The sequence below is a fragment of the Corvus hawaiiensis genome, chromosome 9 (assembly GCF_020740725.1).
Source record: "Corvus hawaiiensis isolate bCorHaw1 chromosome 9, bCorHaw1.pri.cur, whole genome shotgun sequence".
Taxonomy (NCBI): Eukaryota; Metazoa; Chordata; class Aves; order Passeriformes; family Corvidae; genus Corvus; species Corvus hawaiiensis.
In genome coordinates, this window is record NC_063221.1 from 4,586,804 (window position 1) to 4,608,577 (window position 21,774).

At 45.6% G+C, this 21,774-nt stretch overlaps 1 protein-coding gene across 1 annotated transcript in view; it reads left to right on the forward strand.

The window, feature by feature from the left end:
- Positions 1-21,774, forward strand: part of NIBAN1 (niban apoptosis regulator 1) — a 64,621-nt gene that overhangs the window by 12,030 nt on the left and 30,817 nt on the right. Inside the window, exons 2-5 of the mRNA XM_048312241.1 lie at positions 14,723-14,853; positions 15,955-16,086; positions 16,828-16,942; positions 18,359-18,526. Of these exons, the coding sequence (XP_048168198.1) occupies positions 14,723-14,853; positions 15,955-16,086; positions 16,828-16,942; positions 18,359-18,526 (546 nt within the window). The remainder of the gene's footprint in view (positions 1-14,722; positions 14,854-15,954; positions 16,087-16,827; positions 16,943-18,358; positions 18,527-21,774) is intronic.

A 21,774-nucleotide genomic window follows, 5' to 3' on the forward strand; every position in this document is an offset into this window, starting at 1 on the left:
AACCCAAGGGAAGCAGTGGGGGGGAAGAGTGCCCAAAACAAAATTGAGGCTATATTTGGTGTGACACACACCCGAGATCTGCGACAAAAGAAGCTTCTGGGGAAGACTTTGAAGACTGGGCTTGGTGTGTTCATGGTGATCCCTTAGGAGCTGTGGCCACGTAGTGATGACATCAAAAACTGAGGCAGCACTGGGCTTGTTTGAGGAAGAAGCTGAGTTCCGAGTGAATGAAGGAGGAAGGCCCCATCTGAACTCAGCACCAACTTCCCTTACAACTGGAAAAAATACGAAGAGGCTCAGCACATCCCGTACCAGAATGGGGGTGACTAAAGCTGATACCACACCAGGAGACAAAGGAGTTACCAGCATAAACAAATGTCCCACATCAGTGTGTTGCTAAGAATGTAAAATACTACATGGTAATTTTGAGCAAGAGCTTGTGGTTTGTTAGTTACTCATCTCTTGCTACATGGCTTTTCCTTCGTGTGCCTTAAATACTCAGGCAGCAGGAAGTGTGGTCAACTGAAAAGTTGCTGTGCTCTTTCCATAGCACTCGGCATTGGCAGGTGTTACTTTTGTGGCCAGAAACCGAATTCACGCTTGCCTTGGTGGGTGCTCCTAAACCTGGATCTCACAGGGTGTTGGGGCTGAGCAGTGGAGGGAAGCACTGGCTGGATTTGATTGTTACCATCTGCAAAAGAGCTGCTTTTAAAATAAAATCCAGCCTCCCTGACAGCTGAGTGTCTGGAGTTCTGCTGTTGGAAGTGACGAGGGGCTGCCCCAAAACTCAGGCTGAGTTTGGGGATGCTGCACAGTATTGAGTTTCTGTGGCCGTTGTGTTCGGTCGCCTTGGCTGAATTGGTGCCAGGGGTGTGAGTGTGCACAGCCTTAGGAGGATGTGAGAGCTGTGTCTCAGATGGGGCCCATCTCTCTATTCAGAGATTTAACTCTGCTTGGATGAGGAGAATGGAGACATCTGTAAAAAGTAACAGTCCCCCTTCCTTCCAGAATAAGGCTATGAGATTTCCAGCTGTTGGCTAAGACAGGTTTTCCTGTTGAAATAGCTTTTGTCTGAAGTAAGTCTAAAACAATATGGTTATAGTAACTGAAAATATTTCTTTGTCAATTCCAGTTGTAAATCCAAATGTTTTGATTCATTGTTACTTCTTGTAGCAGCTGTTTGATTCAGAAAGTCTTACGGAATCTTCCAGTGAAGTGCATGCTGCTGGTAAAACACAGTTTTGCTTATATTCTGTATTTTCTTTACCATATTGTGTGATTAATTTTCTTTTATCTTCACAGTGAAGTCTCACAATTCCAGAACACACTCTTGCTTTCCTTCAGAAGTCCCATCGTCCTGAATAATGCAAAGACAAGCCCATAACATTAATTCATGTGGCTCTTGTTTGCAACCACAATAAAATGGATTGTGCCGTATATCTGTCAGCTGACGCCATCCTATATTCATAAAATATGCTTGGGATCTTTTTTTAGCTCTGCAGAGTTTAAAGATGAGCTTATTAGGCATCTCTCTGATGTGTAATTATTCTGGGCTGAATAATGTTAATCAGAATATATGCAACTTATATACAGTAGACAAGCAGAGAAGAGTGTATGTTCAAAAAATGAGTTTGCCAGAGCAGATTTGCAAAAAATCTGGATCTAATGCACTTAAGAGATTTCTATTTTCATTTAAATACCTTTTTTAAAAAACCAAGCCATGTTTGCTGGCTCAGGAAACAGTTTTACTTCTGTGTTGTGGGTATGTCTTGAACACATTTCTGTGTTTTCTTTCAGTTTCAAGATACGGTATTTTACAAATCCAAGGAACCCTTGGAGATAAAGAGTTTAAAAAGCATGTCAGGGTATCTGCTCAGTCTGGAAGCCAGGGCTGCATGATCTCCTCTAACTTTGTTGGTGTTGCTCTGTACTAGTCATTCTTGAATGAGATAAGATCTGATGCTTTCGTGTTTCTCTCAGCAGGTTCTTCTTAAGCACACTAAACAGATATTTTTAATACACTCAAAAATTGTAATTTTTAGAACATCAGTTGGCATTTAGAGCTTCAGCTTGGCTTCAGTGGTGCTGAGCATCCACCTAGCGCTGGTGGTTGGTACCAGTTGTTCTGGAAACAGGAGGAGTTGCCTCACATTGGTGACAGCAAAAGTAATTTTGAAAAATGCCTTTGAATTTTCAATGTGTGTATCTTCTTAGGGCCAGAGGTGCTTCTAAAGGGGAAATAATTACAATAAAAGGACCTGACCTCATTACTTGTTCAGAAGGGGTTGTAAGAAGACTGTCATCTCCTGGACTATGAATTTGTGGCTGTTGGCTAAGGCACATGTCCCTCAGAGGGACCTGCCTGCAAGCACGATTGGAAACCAGGATGTTAAATCTGAGGCCTGTGTTTTGTTGTCCTGACCTCGGCATTTCTGAGACTTGCAGAGAAAAAGTCCTGACTCCATTTAAGCCCAAACCTTTGGAGCCAGAAGGTTCAGCCTGACTGGCTTGTTTTTGAAGGTTTGGTGTACTTTTGCTAGTAAAGCTCAGAGTAGAGCAGAGATCATAAGATGCATTTTTTTCAACACTATCTATGTTTTTATTCACTGGAAATTATAAAAACCCCATGAATCATATTGGTGGGTTTTGTGAACACACTTTTCCAGAATTCCTGGCTTGTTCTTGTCTATCACCCTTTTCACTGCTCTGCTTTTTCCTTAATCAAGAGCCTGCCTGTTTGCGTGAAGCTGCTGGGTTCATGCAAAACCTGTGGTGAAACAGTTGGTGAAACGGTTGGCTCAGAGATGCTTGAAAGGGCAAATAGCAGAGAAACAGTATCTCAGGGTAGCGAAAAGTTCTGCTGTTGCATGAGTAGCACACAGCCTGAGCAGCATGTTGTTGGAAGGGATGATTGATTGTATAGTAAAAGTGTTTGGGAGTAGTAATAAGGGGTAGAAAAGTCTCTGAAAGGTTGTTGTGGATTCAGGAGCTCTTGAGGGTGTTTTGAAGCCACACCAGATGCTGTTAAGTGGGAAAATATTTCATAGAATTCAGGGCTCATCTTTCATCTCATCAGGCTGGTGAAGTCCCATCAGCTCAAATGAAGATTGAACATGGGTTTATGTGTTTTTCCCTGTATTTGTTTCTCAGAAAGCCACAGCTGCCTTTAAGCCACCCTTGAAAAATGCAAACATGGCTTGAAATGTAGCTCTAGTGAGGAAATGCAGGCAGCCTTTGGAGGAATTCAGGTTTGGATGAGACTCAAAATGAGCATTGTTAGACAGGGGCTAAATATGTTTAAAGTCGCACTACTAGTGATTACTTCTGCATTCACAAAGTGAAAATGTGATCTGACATACATAAATTTGCCAGATAAAACCCTTATCATGCAGCTCTTGCACATTGCATTCTTAGGGCTGCTTTTTTCTTGATGCCCTGTATGAAGCATTTTGCAAAACACAGAAAGATGAAGAATTTAAGTTTTGATACAGACAAGCCAAACATACTCTTCTCTAGCAAGAGAGAATGTATCAGCATCCACAGTGGCAGGAGCTCAGACTGTATTGATGGGGAGAATTTCATAGAGACCTTTGATGGAAGAGCTGAGACTTCCAAAACTGGAGCTCCATAACCAGTCATACAAAGGCAAGAGCGATGAAAGCAAACTGTTAAATGCACTGACTGAAGCATTGCCACCATGCATATAAAGCCAAGCCTTGAACGTCTGCTGGCTAGGTGTAGCCACAGATCCTGGTGTACAGGCAGAGCCTTTTGGTGTGTCTGTACATGGAGGGCCATGATGAAGGCCTTGAGAGGCGCAAGGTCACTTTGAGCCAGCAGGAGAGTTCTCACCGACCCATTTCCCAATAAATTCTCAGGAACAAATTTCCTCTTCTTAATAATAACCTGCCCAGCTGCCTTTCTGAGCCCAGACCTCACGTGGTCCCACTGTACAAACACAGCACAGGGAGAACGTGGTTTGGATTTGGTTTTTTCCTTTCAAGTCATGAAGTGACAAGCCCTTTTGAACGTGAAAGATAAATGGAGAGGAAATGAGGCAACTTATCTCCTTTTTTTTTTCAAGAAGGAAGGAGCTTTGAAACATTGGGGCGGAAGAGCCGAGCGGCCAAGGAGCCTCAAGCACAGGTTTAGTGAGAGGGACAATAGCTGAGTGGAGCTTCTTCCCGGGAAGTCCTCTTAGAAATGGAGAAAACAAACACCAGTGGTAACCATTGTCTTCTCAGTGATGCTTTCATGAGTGCTTGAGGAACTGAAAGTGGTCCAGGAGGAAGAAGAATAATGCACAGCACTTGGCATACCAGGTGGCTGGATGGAACCCCTCTGAGCTGACTGCACTGAATAAAAGTGGACTTTGGTGAAACCAGCCCCATGGAGGAAACAAGGCAACTCGGACCTGCAGAGCTGTGTGTCACCACATTCCTGTCACAGCAAGTGACGCCGTGGCTCTGCCTGTCTGGGAGCTGCAGTCAGACACTCAGTGGGGATCTGGCCTTTCTCTGAGTTATGGTTAAAAATAGCAGCCTGAAAAAGAAAATAAATACTTTTGAACAGTGTGCTGGGACAAAGAGGCCTTAAACCCTCACATTTTCACAGGAGAGACTGTAAGAGGAATCTTCCTTTGTGTGTGTCCTCTGTGGCATTTACATCAAGTTCTTTCTGAACACAGTTCTTTGTTTTCCCTTTTTCCTTAAATTCCCCTAACTTATGCCCTTGTGACCTGGGAGTATTTCTACCTCTGGTGATGTGGGTTGCTGGCACTGGTAGTTTGTAGGAACAGCAAACCTGGGGAATGTAAAGGTAGTCCTTCATCTTTGATACTGCTGCAGCTGCAGAAAGTTAGGGGTTGTTTGGATTTTTACTTGACCTCTTTTCAGGATAAAATTTTGGGAATTACTCTCGATTTGCTAGCAGAAGGTGTATTTTTATTAGTTAGGTCCCAGGTTTAATTTAGAAGGAATCAAAGGCATGAACTCTGCCAAGTAAGGAATGATTAGTAAAGTTTAATGGGTCCTTTTAGCTTTTCCCAAGAAAAACTCCAAAATGTTTAGATCACTAAATTTAGTTTAGATTTAGTTTTGATTTCCCAGTTTGGAAATACTGGTATCTTGATTACGGCCTTGTTCAGCTTTGAATGGGAGAAAAGAGGGAAAAGGAGGCCGCTGGCACATCTCCCATGTTGAGAAGCCCCAGGCAGCCAGACGGCCATCTCCCATCTTCTGTTTGTCTTTTCCCATTTGTTTTGTTTTCATTTGCCTCATTTTCTCTGCTTCTTCCCTTGGATTGTCCCTGGACCAGGTTTAGCAGGGGATTTTGGAATTGTTTCGTCAGTTTCACGAGGGAAGAGGCCGATTCTGTTCCTTTTGCACCTATTTCACAGCTGGAAAAGAGCAAAAGGCTGTGACCTATCCTGAAGTGGGACTTTGGGGCAGCAGCAGGAGGAGAATCAGAATAATGTGTGAGCAGGAGAACCCAGACCAAGACTGAGGAGTGAGAGGAGATGTGGTCAAGGTCTCCCTTTCCATCTGCATCAGTGCATCTTCTTCCCTTCGTGCCAACCCTTTCTTGAAGGAGCCTGCATCAGGGGGCTGATGCTGTGGTACCACTTTCCAGTGTTTCTGCACTAATCTGAATTATAAAGCTGATCTGTTGCATCACAGAGCTGTAGTTTCTCTTCCCCGTCTGTAATAAGCACAGAAAAAACTGTCTTACACAGGGTTGGGTGAGCAGCTTTATGTAATAATTACACACTTGTCTTGTAAACTCTGTACCTTAATTGATGCTTTTTAGCAGCTGTGTGAAGAAACCTTTCCCACAGGATGAGGCGCCAACACTTCCGCCTGTCTCTCCTGCAGAGTGAGAAGTCCAGTGAACAGTGTGGGTTTCCTGAGGGACATGACCATCCACGGAGAGGTAGAGAAGGGTTTGTTTGTGAAAGGGGAGACCTTCAATTGCCTGAGTATAGACTCTTTTAATGCTTGGCAGTATTCCTTACAAAGTGTGAATGCAATCCTTTTTTTAAATCAATTTATTTCTAAAGAAATTTAGCAAATATTTTTAGAGCTGTTATGTTATTTTTCTGAACATGAGTACAGAGTACCACCAAGGAGAGTTTGTCTAGTTTGTCTTAGCTAAGGCTTTGAAGGATTAACCACAGTATAGTGCTGTGTTTTTGTCTTGTGGGTTGTGTCAGCCTTGAACAATTCCTGCTGTAGCATTTGCATGGCCAGCAAGGTCCATGTGACACAGAAAGTGATCCCATTGTATCACCCTGCTGTGTAACAACAAAATATATTCTATATTAAAGAGATTTTATAAGCTTCACTTGAACTTCTAAGTTTTATAAAGTAAGTTTCCCATCCTCTGCCCAATGTTTTGCTCTGACAACAATTACATATTCCTGCAGTCATATTCTAGTATTATGACATGAAACTAGTGAGAGCCTGAACAAATGACTAAATATGCACTGCAAGGAAAAAATTTTTCCATTTTTGTTGTTCAAGCTTGATGTAAAGTGGGAGGTAGGGTAAAAAAATTCTTTGGAATGTGAATTTTACATACTCCTCTTCCTGTATTACAAAGTTATATTAGAAGCTTAATATTATATAAATATTTTTTGTCCTTTTTAAAATAGGAGGAAGAGTAATAAAATCAATTATTGGTTTTCACAAAGAGTTGGCTCTTTGTCCCCCTCAAAATGCCCTTTCACAGTTGCTGCCCTACAGAGGACCACGGCAAGGAGGTGTTGGCACAAGCAAAACAAAACAGGTGAAATTGGAAGGTGACTCCCAACTGGCACAACTGTGACATGGGTATGGCCTTGGGCTTCAAAAATCAGAATGCTGCTTGTTGTTTGGGTTAAAATCCATGTCTTTACCCAGGTGGTGTTGTGGGGTTCAGAATGGCAAGAAGGGGCTCTGAGGCTGAAATTATTTCCTGTGATAAAATCAAGCGGCATGGTTGTGTTGGGAGTAAACGTCCTTAAAATAAGTTAAACGTCCTTGCTTTGAGACCTCTGTTTAGTTTAGAGATTAGTCTTGGTTTTACCCTTCTTGCACATAGGCTTAGCTGAAAATTCTTTGCAAGTCGTGATATTTACTCATTTTCAGTGTATACAGGAGCCAAAAGAGAAGCAAACACCTTAGAATTGATGAGGAAAATTGCAAGAAAAGAGGCTCCAATGTTACTGTTATTCTCATGTTGTTACTCCATTTTGTGGGGTTTGTGTGTTTGTTGAAGAGAAATGGAATAATGTAGCCTTCTGCTACTGTGCTTAAAAAGTGATGCCTTTGTGGGAAATAAGGTACTCTGAGGAGTCTGTCTGGGCTGGCAGTGAAAGGAGTTGGATTGGTGAGGGAGTAAAGGGAGTTTAGGGTAAGGAAACCTCAGCATAAATGAAGCCCCTCATGGAAAGATGTGTGTGTACTCACAGCTTTGGCCAATGTCATGTACTCCCTGGAGTAATTTTGTGATGGAGGCATGTAGTGTGGCATAATTTGGCAAAGTAATTAAGAAAAAAGAAATTAATAAAAATATCTCCCAGATCTGTAAGAGCACACGCCAAGCACTGCATGGAAATAATCTTTTGAATGTGTATGTATCTGTATAAATATAAATATATGTATATATATCCAGAAAAAAGCTTCAACTAATGTCATGAAGATGGTTATTTCTGTTATCTGTATCTCTGTGTCTTTTTGTTATTTTGTCTTGTGGATGGTTGGGCGGTGAGGTAACTGTCACCCAAAAGGGAGGGAAGGGGGAATACATCATCCTGATTTAAAGGGTGATGCAGCACTGGCTTACATTTTTGGAAAGCTGTTTAAATGTTCCCAAGAAACGTTTTTGTGTGACCTCCTGTGACGTGTAATGTGGTGCTGAGATCTGGATTGGAGAAAGCTGCTCAAGACATGCCTGGTGTCTGTGTCCCCTGGAGTGGCTCAACTTGTGGCTCAGGGAGTTGGAAAAAAACCCCAAAACTTGAAAACCATTGACCTTCACCAAATTTATTTACCACAGATCATAGTTTAGTTTCATGTGACACACACACACCCCCCCCCCCCCAGGAATTAGATTGGGTTCATTTGGTTATTAAATCCCAAGTCCTTCTGGTGCTGTTAAAGAAGCTTATAAATAAAGTATTGTCAGACCTTGTTCTAGTGAATCTGACCATGAGTAATTGTTTCTAGACAGAGCGTTGCTGCTTCTAACCCCATTACCAAGAAAGGACAGATTTCAGCAGCCTTTGAGATAAGCTTATCTGACACAGTGTTAATCAAACCCTTGGCTTTTTTCAGCCTGATTAACCACAAGCACTGGCCTTTATGTAATTCATGATTATTAGGATTTTTTAACCTGACAGAAGTGCAAAGGCAACTTGTGAAATTTTCCTTCTCCCATAAATAAAGATTGGGCAGTGGGAGCAGGGGAAGGGAAAGCCAGCTGTAGGAGTGAGTCTGAGCTTGACCCAAGAGCCACTTTGTGTTTGTGCAGGATCTGTGCTCTGAATTTGTTCTTCATTTTTAATAATCAGAAGCATTCAAAATTAACTTAAACCAGCAAGCTCTGTAGTTAGATCACAAGCTACTCTTCAGAATTAACTTGAACCAGCAAGCTCTGTAGTTAGATCACAAGCTACTCTTCACAAAACAGGTGGTTTTTTATGGAGTGCACGATGTCTCACTCAGCTCAATCTGCTCTCTCTGAATACGAGATGCTCCTGAAGCTGCCTGGGTACAACATAAGTATGTAAACCTATGGAAATCTATGGGATAATTGTCCATCTCAGTATAAAATTCAGCCTCGTGTAGAGGAGTACTTGAGGAAGAGCAAAGTATAGGGGTAAAATTGTAGAAAGGGAGATCTGCAAGGCTGGAATGGAGCCTGTTATTTTTGGCACCTCCTTTGCCACGGGTCACGTCTACATGAACTTACAAACATGTTTATCTTGACACGTGAAACAGAAGCTTCACTTCTGGTGGAGCACACATTTCACACCCACGGTCTCAGCTGCCAAACTTGCAAAAAAATCTGATTTTTTCACAAGACAGCACCAGATTTTTCCTATAGAGAAGATGGACTAAGCACCTGAGGAGTGCTTATATGCTGAGACTTGAGGAGAGGCTGATCCGGGGTGTGATGGATGTTCTCCACTCCTCTGCACTGAGTTTTGGGTGAATAACAGGGATTTTGCCAGCATGGCAAACAGGTGATTTGAGGGTGTGTGCACACCACTGGGGTTACAGAATTGTAAGTTTTTATTGAGAGCAGTCTCCATTCATACAAACCAAGGCTGGGATAAATAATTGGTTTCAGTATTTTACCAGGTGCAAACCACATGTTCCTGCATGGGAAAGAGGGGTGGCTCCACCAGAGCTGCTGGGTTTGGCTGAGTGCAAACAAACCTGTGAGAGGTGATCCAGCCAAATCAGAACCTGGGATTTGTGTCTGCCATCCCTTTTTGCCATAACAGGTACTAAGTCATGGCTCAGAATAATTGAAATACTATTTCTACAAATAAAGATCAAACTGAGTTCTGCTTTCAACAACAGAGAGAGTAGTTTACATTGCCTTCCTGGATAAAGCCAGGGGGTGCTTGGACTTAAACACTTCCTGGGTGGTATTGTAAGTACTGCACAAGGAAGAAGACTGTAGGAAAGAGGGAACCACTTGTAAATCCCGCTACACTGTCACATGTCCCAGAGCACTGGAAGGTGGTGGGCACTGTCAGGATATGCCAGCCAGAATCACTCTTACGGGTTTTCTGGTTACCAGATGCATTTAACAACAGATAATGGTGTTTGCCGTGAACGGGTGATCTGGCGAGGAGCAGTTTTTATGGTGAGTGGCTGCTTCCCTCTCTTCCTGTCGAGCATCCAGCCCATTTCAGAGCTGACAGTACTGACATCCAGCTTTCAGGGCTTAGGTAGAGCATCTGCAATTTCAGATGTTTACCTCAATCAGAGTTATCTTTTTCTTGGATTTGGGATGAAGTTGGCCCAGGAGCTGAACACTGGAATGATTTTGTTAACTCATTTTGCTGCTACCTTGATGGGCTATGAGAATAAGACTGTGTTGATGGATGGATGGATGGGTGGACGGACGGATGGACAGTAGTAATTGTAAAGCTCAATTTGCATTAGGGCACACAGTATATATAGTTTATCTGGTTTCTAGTTTATCATTTAATAGCATGTCCCCAGTTGTGGGTTACATCCTGGCTTGTGAGGCACTGTGTGCGTATGATCAGCCAAACATTTTAGATTGTATTCTGACAGCTTTGCTCATGGCCTGGTAGAGGAAATAAGACAAAGTAATTTGTTCCTGTTCTGTCTCACTGCTTTACTTCATTGAAATGCAGGGTGTACTGACATTCAGCACACACAGTGCTTATTTCTTTTAGGTTTTGTATTGTCCAAGATTTTTTTTAATACAGCAAATCATCTACTACTTTTATGTTCAAGTCCCCTGGGGCTTAAATGGTGTAGAAGATACATCAGCCCCCAGACTTTCAAAGAGATTCATATCACTGATCGTGATATATTTGGAAAACCCTTTCCAAAAGGTGCTGAGTGCAGGCAATTGTGCTGTGAAGAGGAAAGATTGTGAATATTTTGCTACTCTTGGAAGGGTCATCTTACTGCCAAACACCAGTATTTAAGTGAAATAGCTTTTATGGCGAATCCTTCCCTCTTTCCATTCTTAACTTCCAAATGGCTGAAGTTCTGGGAGTGTGAGCAATCCCCCTCTTGTATGCCAGCCAAGAAGTTACAGCTTCTGACCTTTTTTCCCAAGTTTTCCTGATCTGTGCCTGGACTGGCCACGTGGCAACATGTTGAGAGCAGGGAGGTGTGGCAGTGCAAGCTAGATAGGCTGCACTGGGAGCCAGTTCATTCCTGGGAGAACTTGCTGAACAGTGCCCTTGTTTGAAAAAGCCGTATGTCAGTTACTTCAATAAAAGCAGTGAAACCCCCACTATAAATTTGGGTATTTGAGGCCATTCTGTGGGCCCAATGACTTGGAGTTATATACAAGCGTCCAACATGGGCAACACAATTAAGAAGGTCAAAGGCAGTGGAAAAGCAAGGCAAAAAAAAATCTGGGGATGATTACTGATTTCCAGGGGGGCAATAGGTATATGTTTCTTGTTTCTCAGTGCAGTGACATTTGTTTTTAGTCTTAAAAGAGGTATCATAACTCATGCTAAAGTTTTGTGGTCATGTGCAAGGGCAGTTCTGCAGAGGGGAGGTGCATCATGAAGCATTAGCAAAGTTTATTCTGAAGCAGGATCTAAACCCTCAGCCAAGGAGGAACAGACCCTTGCCATGTTAATCTGACAGAAATCCTTCCACCTCCATCACAGTTGTCTTTTCCTGTTGGTAATTTCAGTTCGTGGAATTACAGAATATCCCAAGTTGGAAGGGGCCCACAGGGATCATTGAGTCCAACTCCTGGCCCGGCACAGGACCAGGAGGTTGCATGCAGGCTTGTCCTGGAGCTGATCAGACTCCTCATTCTCCTAGGATAAACATCCCAGCTGCTGGGATTCAGATCCCATTTATATGGGCTGCAGCTGTGCCGTTGCCAGACCAGCCAAGTGAGAAAGTTGGCCATGCTCCATATAAACAGCTCCGACTAAGCCAGCCACACTAAATTTGGAAAAGAATTAGGGGAACTCATTTTTTAACTGCCCTGGAGTATTTTATCTCCAGTTGCCCCATGTTATCATTTCATGGGAAGAGTTTCTGCTACTCATGACTGTTTCCATCATGTTTATTTTCAGATAGCGTATTTTTATTTTCTGTAAACCAAAAGAGTTTAAAGATCCACTGAGGAACAATGGATCAAGGATCTGTCTGCTTCTCTTCCCACCCTTAGGTAGCATTGCAGTTCCTGTTGAGCCGAGCCTTGAAAGGCCAGGTCCTCATGTGGTGCCACTCACAATCTCTTTGAATAAACTTTTCTTCTAATTTTAAGAGGGAGGAGTATTTTTAATGCAAAGCTCCTTTGCAACAAGTAGTATGAAGACTGGAAGAAACAGCCAGAAACATTTGCCTCTCGATTCATGTTTTGGTTTGTCATAAATATAGTCTGCACATAAAAATTACATCATCAGTGTCCTATTTCTGATGTATATGTTGTGAATGGCAGTTTCTTTCCCTTCAGTCATCATGCTTTAAGCTGATCTAAGCAGTACTGACAGTGAAGAATGACACTTCTGAGGCCATGTAGCCTTAATTGAAAGACTTTGCCAAAATTACAGGTATTTCCTGTGATTGTTGCAAGTTTTTTCCCAACACCAGAATTTTATTCTTTGTCCCACTTCCTCTACAAGCTTTTAGTGCAGGATGCAGGCAGTAGTCGAGTGAGGTGCAGTGTCCCAGAGTCCTCTCTAATAGATTAAGAGGCTGATGCGAACTGGAAAAGAAAAAGCCGTGGTGCAAAACAGGGCAAACCCTGAGCAGGAAACTCCACCGGGGCTGGGGCCCACAACATCCTACTGCTGGCTGGGACCAGGAGGAAAAAAAATGCTACAAAGAAGGTTTTGGGAAACTTTGTCCTTATTTGGAGAATAAGTCTATGCCTCTGCCCAAAGCAGGCTAGTTTTTGTACGGCTGGGATATTCTGCTTTAGCAGCACCATATCCTGCTATTATACCCAAGCACATCCTATAATTAGTATGTCTCCAAAAATCCGTCTTAAAACTGAAGGTTTGGAGGCCAGATTGTCACCGGGTGCTGTCCCACAAGTAACTCTGTGAAAGCCTTACAGAAGTGGTGAATTGACTCTGCTCCTGACATCCTTCCAGCTGAGTGGGACGGCTTTGTCAACGCTGAGCTGGCTCCTCTGTGTGCCTGGAAAGGGCTCCAGGGTGGCAGGTTTGTCTGCCAGTGCTGGTGTGGGATTGGAATGGGGCAGCAGTGGGGCAAAAGGGGCTTCCAGTTCAGTGGGAGGCAGCGATCCCATTGGTGCTTATGCAGGAGAAGGCTCCAGAGCTCACCCCTCTGAGCTGGTTACACGGGAGTGGCTGGAATGAAAGGTGGTGTTACGGAACGGAAGCGTTGGCATTGCCCCTGAACTTGGGGGATGCATCTAATTCTGCATCACACTGGAAATTCACCTGCAGAAGCAGAGGAGCTGGCTTTGTGTTTTCATGCACATCCATGTTAGGAAATTATGGAATAATTCATAGAATCCCACAATGGTTTGGGATGGGAGGGATCTTCAAACTCATCCAGTCCCACCCCCTGCCATGGGCAGTGACACCTTCCACTAAACCAGATTGCTCCAAGCCCTGTCCAGCCTGGCCTTGAACTTCCATGGTTTCCATTTCAGGAATGCTGTGTGCCAGTCCTGGGTTAGGAGTCCGTATAAAGGCATTAAGAAATCCTAGTTTGGGAATTACCATTTTTTTCTCATACAGAAAATTTGATGTTTATCCCCCCCCAAGCAGAACAAAATGAAATTTTGAAAGCATCGAAGTTGCTTGAGATGTGAAATTACATTTCTGTGTTGTATGCTCAGAAAAAGCCCTTTGGCATGGAGCTCCCATAATACCAAGAAGAAAGGGATCTCTCCAGTATCCAGGATGTTTGGGATGCTCTTGAGATCATAGGCCAGGTTCTGGTTTTTGCATTGCTACAGACTCTTTCAGTCACATATATGTACATGCCTTTAATTTTAGCTTCACTTCCCTGTCTGCAAAGCACCATTATTTCTTTGGTAGGGTTAATGAGTTAATTGCTTGTAAATTCTTTTAAGATTCTCAGAAGTGAGGCCTCAGTGTGTTTATTGCTGTTGCTGCTACCCATGAGATCTTGATCACAGCGAGACAATACCAGATTAGTGTTTATTGCAGCATGACTGAGGGTATGTTTACATTAAAACAAAGACGAGACTGCAGTGCCCAAGCCTGTAAAAGTCCTTTGTAGAACTTTGAGTCAGCTTTAGAATCTCAGTAAGTGATAAAATTGGCTCCTAGGGCTGAACATCAGTGTCACTTGCTCTCTTTGAAAACCCTTTCACCCCTTGATCACCCTCAGCTCTGGGGCAGTATGCCCCAGGGAGAGGCAGAGAGCATCTTTCCTTAGAGAAACGGATTTGGGGAATTCTTTGCTTGCTCTTAGAAGAAAAAACAGTCCCAAACCCAATGTTTTCCTGGACAAATTCCCTCTGAATGCATCTCCAAGGGTTTCCTGATCTGTGCAGCAAGCGGCCCTTGGTACACTCAGGCGGTCTTTTCATGGAGTTATGGAATGGTTTGGGTTAGATGAACCTTAATGCCCATCCTCCTGCCTTGGGCAGGGACACCTTCCACTATCCCAGGCTGCTCCAAGCCCCGTCCAACCTGGCCTTGGACACTTCCAGGGATCCAGGGGCAGTCACAGCTTCTCTGGGCACCCTTTGCCAGGGCCTCCCCACCCTCACAGGGAACAATTCCTTCCCAATATCCCATCTAAACCTACTCTGTGACAGTGGGAAGTCATTCCCCCTCATCCTGTCACTCCAGGCCCTTGTCCAGCGTCTCTCTCCATCCCTCTTGTGGGCTCCCTTCAGGTACTGGAAGGTCATTATTAGGTGACCCTGGAACCACCTCTTCTCCAAAGGGAAGAATTTGGGTCACTGGTGAGAAGTGCCTTGGTTCTGTGTTGCAGGTTGTGAAGCCATGTACATGAAATACATTTAAATCTCTGTTTCACCTCAGGGAAAACAGAGGCCACCATCAAGAACTTCAGCCCCCACTACCGCCGCCAGTATGCCGTGGCTTTCTGCAGGCACGTGCAGGAGGAGCTGGAGCAGCACCGCCACTCCCAGTCCCGCTTCCTGAAAACCAGGGTAGGAGGACACTGATTTTCCCGTGTGTGACCCAAGTGCACACAGCAGTTTGCATGTGCAGATGTTGGATTTGGGTCAGTTCGGTTTGGGATGGAAAACTTGCATCTAGGTGCAGGTTTGAAGTTTTATTTTTGAAAATTCATCTTTATTTTGGTCTTGTTTAGTTGTTTATCATTGGACAAGGGGAACCATGACACAAGTTTCTGGTACAAAGAGTTGGACATTTGGACAAAACTGGTTCCTTCTTGCTGGTTGCAAGGTTCTGCAAAATCTAGGGACAGAGATCATACTTTCAGGGAAGAGATTATGTAAGAAATGTAATTAATCCTGTCACATGGGGCTCAGGATTCCTTAAAGAAGACAGCAATAATTCCCTCTGTGGAGTGAACTATGGAAAGCTGGTTTTCATTAGAGGGGAGACAAAAAGAGAGACAAAAGTCTCTTTATTAGAGGAAAATGCAGAGAACCAGCCTTCAACATTAAGAAGATACAAATGTAAATGTTCTGAACATACTGGAAATCATGGATTTCCAATCCTCTTGAAATGAGTAGGTAAAGCAGTGAGGTGGGATGTAAGAGGTGGGATAATAGAAGAGCTGTGTCTTTCAGAAGATGCCTATCAGTTACTACAGCACAGATGCAAAAGCACTACAAAGAAATAGAAAACAATTTACTATTTTATGATAAAACCCTGCTTTTCATATCAATGAAATATTTATATTATGTAGTGGAAAGTGGGAGGTGGTGAACTCCAAGTCATCTTGCAGGAGATGGAACCAGATGATCTTTAAGGTCCGTTCCAACCCAAACCATTGTAGGATTGTCTGATCTTGCATTCAGCATGCCAGCTGAAAGGTAATTAAATCTGTCTGAGAAATCTGGCAGTGTTTTGGATGGCAGAGCTCTTCTGCTGCCTCCTCACCTCGGCTGCAAGAATTTCCTTGTGTCCATAGAACTTTCTGAAATTAGAGACATTTATGACTCCAAATTGCATTTGAAGGCTCAAATGCCCCTGGAGCAGCATTATGGAAATGTAGTAATAAAAGTTTCAAGATGGTCAGTGGTGCAGAGGAGTCTCAAATGTCACCATTGTCCCTGTAGCCCCCGGGGGAAGCCGGGACAGTTCTGTATGAAGCAGAGCTGCTGCACTTCGCTGAGGACCTGAAGAAGTGGAAGGACAGATATGTCGTGATCAAAAATGACTACACTGTGGATTGCTTCGAGACCAAAGAGGTGAGTGCTGCTTCCTTGGATCTGCTTGAACACTCCTAGATAAACCAATAGCATGTGGATTTGCTGCCGCTGCCTTGCCTTCAGCAATACGACGTGAAACCTTGTCCTCGTCAGGGTGGCTCCAGTGGAAGCCCCACAGGGATGGCTGAGGGTACAGCCAAGTGCCCTGCCTTGGCCAGATATGTTGGCAGGAACTAACAAATCCTTTTAACAGCATTTGAACCTTCCTGTGCCTGTCCCAGAACACTTCTCATGTATACATCCCTATAATACATCCTTGTGCTCCTGCAGTTGAATCTGAAGTAGCAGGGTTTGTGTGGCTCCAGGCTGACTACAGTGGAGGTTTTTGTCTGGAAGCTGCCATAGTCAAACTAGTCCTGGCTGACAAATCCAACACATTGGGCTCAGGAGAAAATCCCATCCTTTTTCTCTCCCTTCCATCCCTGACTTCTCACCGCAGCAGATAAGCACCGAGAGGATATTTTCAAACATGTTTTTCACATGTAACCATGTTTTAGATTTGACATGCCAGGGGAATATGTCCAGAATTCAGCCTGACAAAAAGATCCCCCCCCTTTGGGCAATATCGCCATTCATTAGAATCCTAGAATATCTTGAGTTGGAAGGGACCCACAAGGATCATGGAGTCAGCTCCTGGCTTTGTCAGTGAATTGTGTATTTTATGTTTTCTCTCTCCTTAAATCTCTATTTGACAATACTTCCTCTCTGTTGTTTCTCCAGGCCTACCAGAAGGGAGCCAGCCCTAAATATCACATTCTTCCTGCAGGAGGCAAAGTCCTGACTTCAGAAGAAGATTACAATTTGCTGTCTGATAAGCATTTTCCAGACCCTGTTGGTAAGTCCTGCTCAAAGCGGAATGGCCAAAGCCCAGGCTCTTTTCCTTACTCTGTTCCAGAAAAGCTTTCAGGCTCTACTTTAAAAAGGGGACAGCAGAAGATGCCCATAGCCCTTTTCCCAAGTCCAAGCACAGCTCCAGAGTGGATGAACACAGCAGATACTGTAAGCCAACGTTGAGAGAAACGCTGGCTCCCTTTCTTCCCGACATACCGGCACAAAGCTGCTGGAAGCTGTGCAGAAGTAGGACAGGAACCACAGCACCATTGTTCCCGGGCTTTGTTAATATTCCTGGTTTATATGTTTCCATTTTTAGATGCCAGCTGTCTGTGTTGAATCACAGCTGATAATAAGTCCCACAGAGAGGGCAGGAAGGTGGCTGCTTCTGAGTTTGTTGTTTCTGGGCCAGGAACTGCTGTGGTCCTGCCTGCCCCCACTCCATCAAAATGGAGAAAATTCAGGCCTTACGGGAGCAGGTCTCACATTGCAGAGTCAGATTTGGAGAATGGGATGCCACACAACGAAAGGGATAAGGGCAACTTGAAGACAAGGATTTATTTTTTGAGTCCTTTAAATCCTTAAGATTTAAAAGTTAGGTGCCCCCTCACACCCTTTCCCAAGGCACAGGGTGGTCAGAGGGGCATGGAGGCGTCCTGTGTGTGTCACCACAGCTCCGCAGCAGTTGGTGTTGAGTGATGTGGAGCACCCCAAGGGTGCTCATGGGCTTCCCATGGCTCTCCCTTCCAAAAGAGCATCACTTCATCTTTATGGCCCTACTCCCTGTCTGTGTGGTGCTGAAGACCCTCTGAGGTGAACCTCTTGTGTCTGGGCTCTCAATGCATGTCAGTGACTCCAGACTAGGTTTGGTCATCCCTAAATGTGCTGTCCAGCATCCCCTGTGTGCAGGGACTTGGGGCAGGTGGGAGCTGGAGGTACTTGGTGCTTTCTTTACATCACCTGCAAGGGCTTGAAGTGACAGTTTTTAAGGGCAGTTGTGTGTGGAAGTCCTGGAACCAGGGAATGCACTGGTGTTCCAACGTGGTTTATTTAATGCAGTTTGTTTCTATAAGTCCATATGCTCTTAAATAGTCTCTGTGTGGAACACACCAGAGCTCCCCACTAATTTACTTACTTGCCATGAAAACCATTTCCCTAGCAGCTGCAATCCAGTGAAATACTTTCTTTGAAATTTTGCCAAAACTTTAGTTTTTTGCCACCTTGAATACAAAGCAAGAGGCCATCAAGTTGCTGTGGTGTAACACAGAGAGGTGGTCGGTGCCAGCTGAGTGTGCCCATCCCAGCCGTGTCCCCCTGCCCTCTGCGCCCAATCTCCTGGACTGGGAAGGAGATTTCCCTGCTGGCAAAGGTCTGGCACCCAGGAAATCTTCAGCTCTCAAACAGAGGTGTTTTTGTGCAGGCTCGAGTGAGAAGGAGGCAGCTGCAGCCTTCGTGCCACTCCCGAAGGAGTTCCCGGTGTACCTGTGGCAGCCCTTCTCCCGGCACAGCTACTACTGCTTCCCAGAGCCAGCGGCACAGAGATGCTTCAGCGCCGTGCTGGGGGACTGCGTGCGGCATTCCAACCACGGTGAGTGCGGGATGGGACTGTGTGGGACGTTCCAGCCACGGTGAGTGCGGGATGGGACTGTGTGGGACGTTCCAGCCGCGGTGAGTGCGGGATGGGACTGTGTGGGACGTTCCAGCCACGGTGAGTGCGGGATGGGACTGTGTGGGACATTCCAGCCACGGTGAGTGCGGGATGGGACTGTGTGGGAAGTTCCAACCACGGTGAGTGCGGGATGGGACTGCGTGGGAAGTTCCAGCCATAGTGAGTGCAGGATGGGACTGCGTGGGAAGTTCCAACCACGGTGAGTGCGGGATGGGACTGCGTGGGAAGTTCCAACCCCGGTGAGTGCAGGATGGGACTGCGTGGGAAGTTCCAACCACAGTGAGTGCGGGATGGGACTGCGTGGGAAGTTCCAACCACGGTGAGTGCGGGATGGGATTGCGTGGGAAGTTCCAACCACGGTGAGTGCGGGATGGGACTGCGTGGGAAGTTCCAGCCACGGTGAGTGCGGGATGGGATTGCGTGGGAAGTTCCAACCCCGGTGAGTGCAGGATGGGACTGTGTGGGAAGTTCCAACCCCGGTGAGTGCAGGATGGGACTGCGTGGGAAGTTCTAACCACGGTGAGTGCGGGATGGGACTGTGTGGGAAGTTCCAACCACGGTGAGTGCAGGATGGGACTGCGTGGGAAGTTCTAACCACGGTGAGTGCAGGATGGGACTGTGTGGGACGTTCCAGCTATGGTGAGTGCAGGATGGGACTGCATGAGGCATTCCAGCCATGGTCAGTGTGGGATGGGACTGTGTAGGACATTCCAGCCATAGTGAGTGCAGAATGTGGACTGTGTGGGACATTCCAACCATGGTGAGTGCAGGAGGGGCTCAGCTTGGGACAGTGTCACCCAGCCAGGAATGCTGGAACAGCTGCAGGAGAACGGAAGTCACTCATGAAAGGTGCTTGGCTTCAGCACCCTGAGGAATGAATCAACACAGCCCTGCTACTTGCTGTGCTAGGAGCTCATTTAGGTGGGTTTGGGGTGCAGTGGGGATGAGCTTGGGTAGAACACATGGGAATTGCTTTGGAAGTTGTGTCATGATACAAAACCCCTAAGAAGTGTTTATTACTAAGGCACAGCAAACCCTCACCTGCGTTTGCAAGCTGGCAAATGCATCACAGCTGTAGAGTCAGGAATCATGGAATATCCTGAATTGGAAGGGACCCACAAGGATCATGGAGTCCAGCTCATGGTCCTGCACAGACAATCTCAAGAATCCCACCCTGTGCCATACAGGAGACCAGGTGTGTACAACATGGAGGGAGTGTAGTTCTCCAGTACATCCCTGTGTTGTTACACACACAGCACTCCTGATCAAACATTTGGCCTGTCTGCAGGTGTTTCAATGGCAGCTTGTCTCGGTTTTGAAAGACAGGTGTCTGCTAAGGAAGGCAGAGGCCCCCCTTGAAGTGGCAGATATAACCCCTTTTCCCTCCAAGTTATTATATTTTGAAATCAAGGGCCTTTAGGCAAAGATGTGGGAAATAGGAATAACAGTTCTTTACTCTATATATATATATGTATATAACCAGTCAAACAAAACAACAACAACTCTGGCAGTAACAGCAATCACAAACCCAGTGCCAGCCTTCTCGGCTGTCAGGCTATTTCCCCTCGGGTGCAGTTCCGCTCGCAGCCGGCAGGGGCGCTGGCGGCTCCCAGTGAGCAGGGCAGGTGCGATGGTTCCCCCGCGGCTGCAGGGGGCGATCCGGAGCGAGCTCGGGAAACCCGCGGCACCGGTGCCCTGGGATCCCGGGAAGGGATGGAACAAAGGCTTCACAAACCGCTGGGCAGCCGATCCCGGACTCTCAGGAACAGCAGGCTGGAATGGCAGGGACGAACGCAAATCCCGGGTGGCAGACGAGATGTATCCAGATGGGAAAAACCCACGGAGGCCCAGGCAGGCAGGGCGGGCAGGGCTACAGCGTAGCGAAAGCTCGAAGCAGCAGCGGAGCAGGACAGCCACAGCTCGGTCTCCAGCAGGGCAGGGAAAAGCGGCTTTTGGGGTCCCGGCGTTGCTTCCAGCAGGAAGAAAGAACGGCCAAAAAGAAAGCAGCAGCAGCTCCTTTCTCTGCAGCTTCTCTCTCCGGACGCTCAGAGCGAACTGTCCCCACACCCAGGTGTAGACAAAAGAGTAGCCAGGCCCGCCCCACTCCCCTTTTTGTCTTTCTTAAGTACAGCTATTTGTCCCCTAGCAACATGCATATGGGAGAAAATTCCTTTAACGGGAAAACCTAAGACTAAACTAAAACCCCAACATTATCCACCCCGAATTTTTTCCCATACTAACATGTTACATGAAACTTAACCTTTTTTTTTTTTTTTTTTTTTTTTTAACCATATAAATCTATGCATTACCCAAATTATATACAAATATACATGCTGATATTGATACAAGTGCAGAGCCATGGGTAGTTCACCCTAAAACAAGGTCCTCTTGAGGTAAGCATCGGGTCTCTCCATCCTTTTGCATCACCCACCAGGTGCAACCTGGTCCCTGAGCAAAAACAACCCCACGGATGGGTTTGTCTTTGCTCAAGGCAGACTTTACCCAAACAGTTTTTCCAAGCATACCTCTCATGTGCACCACTGGAACCTTATCCCCGTCTGTTGTTTGTAGGGGTTCGGATTGGGCAGGGCCTGCTCGGCTGGTGGAACCTCGAGTGTTAACTAACCAGGTGGCTCTTGCTAAATGCACCTCCCAGTTTTTGAAAGTCCCCCCACCCAGTGCCTTCAAGGTGGTTTTAAGCAGTCCATTACACCGCTCAACCTTCCCAGCTGCTGGTGCATGGTAAGGGATGTGGTACACCCACTCAATGCCATGTTCTCTAGCCCAGGTGTTTATAAGGCTGTTCTTGAAATGAGTCCCATTGTCAGACTCGATTCTCTCAGGGGTGCCATGCCTCCAAAGGACTTGCTTTTCCAGGCCCAGGATGGTGTTCCGGGCAGTAGCATGAGGCACAGGGTAGGTCTCCAGCCACCCAGTGGTGGCTTCTACCATTGTGAGCACATAGCGCTTGCCTTGGCGGGTTTGAGGCAGTGTGATGTAATCAATCTGCCAGGCCTCCCCATACTTGTATTTGGACCATCGCCCGCCATACCACAGGGGCTTCACCCGCTTGGCCTGCTTGATCGCAGCGCATGTCTCACAATCATGGATAACCTGGGAGATACTGTCCATGGTTAGATCCACCCCTCGGTCTCGTGCCCACTTAT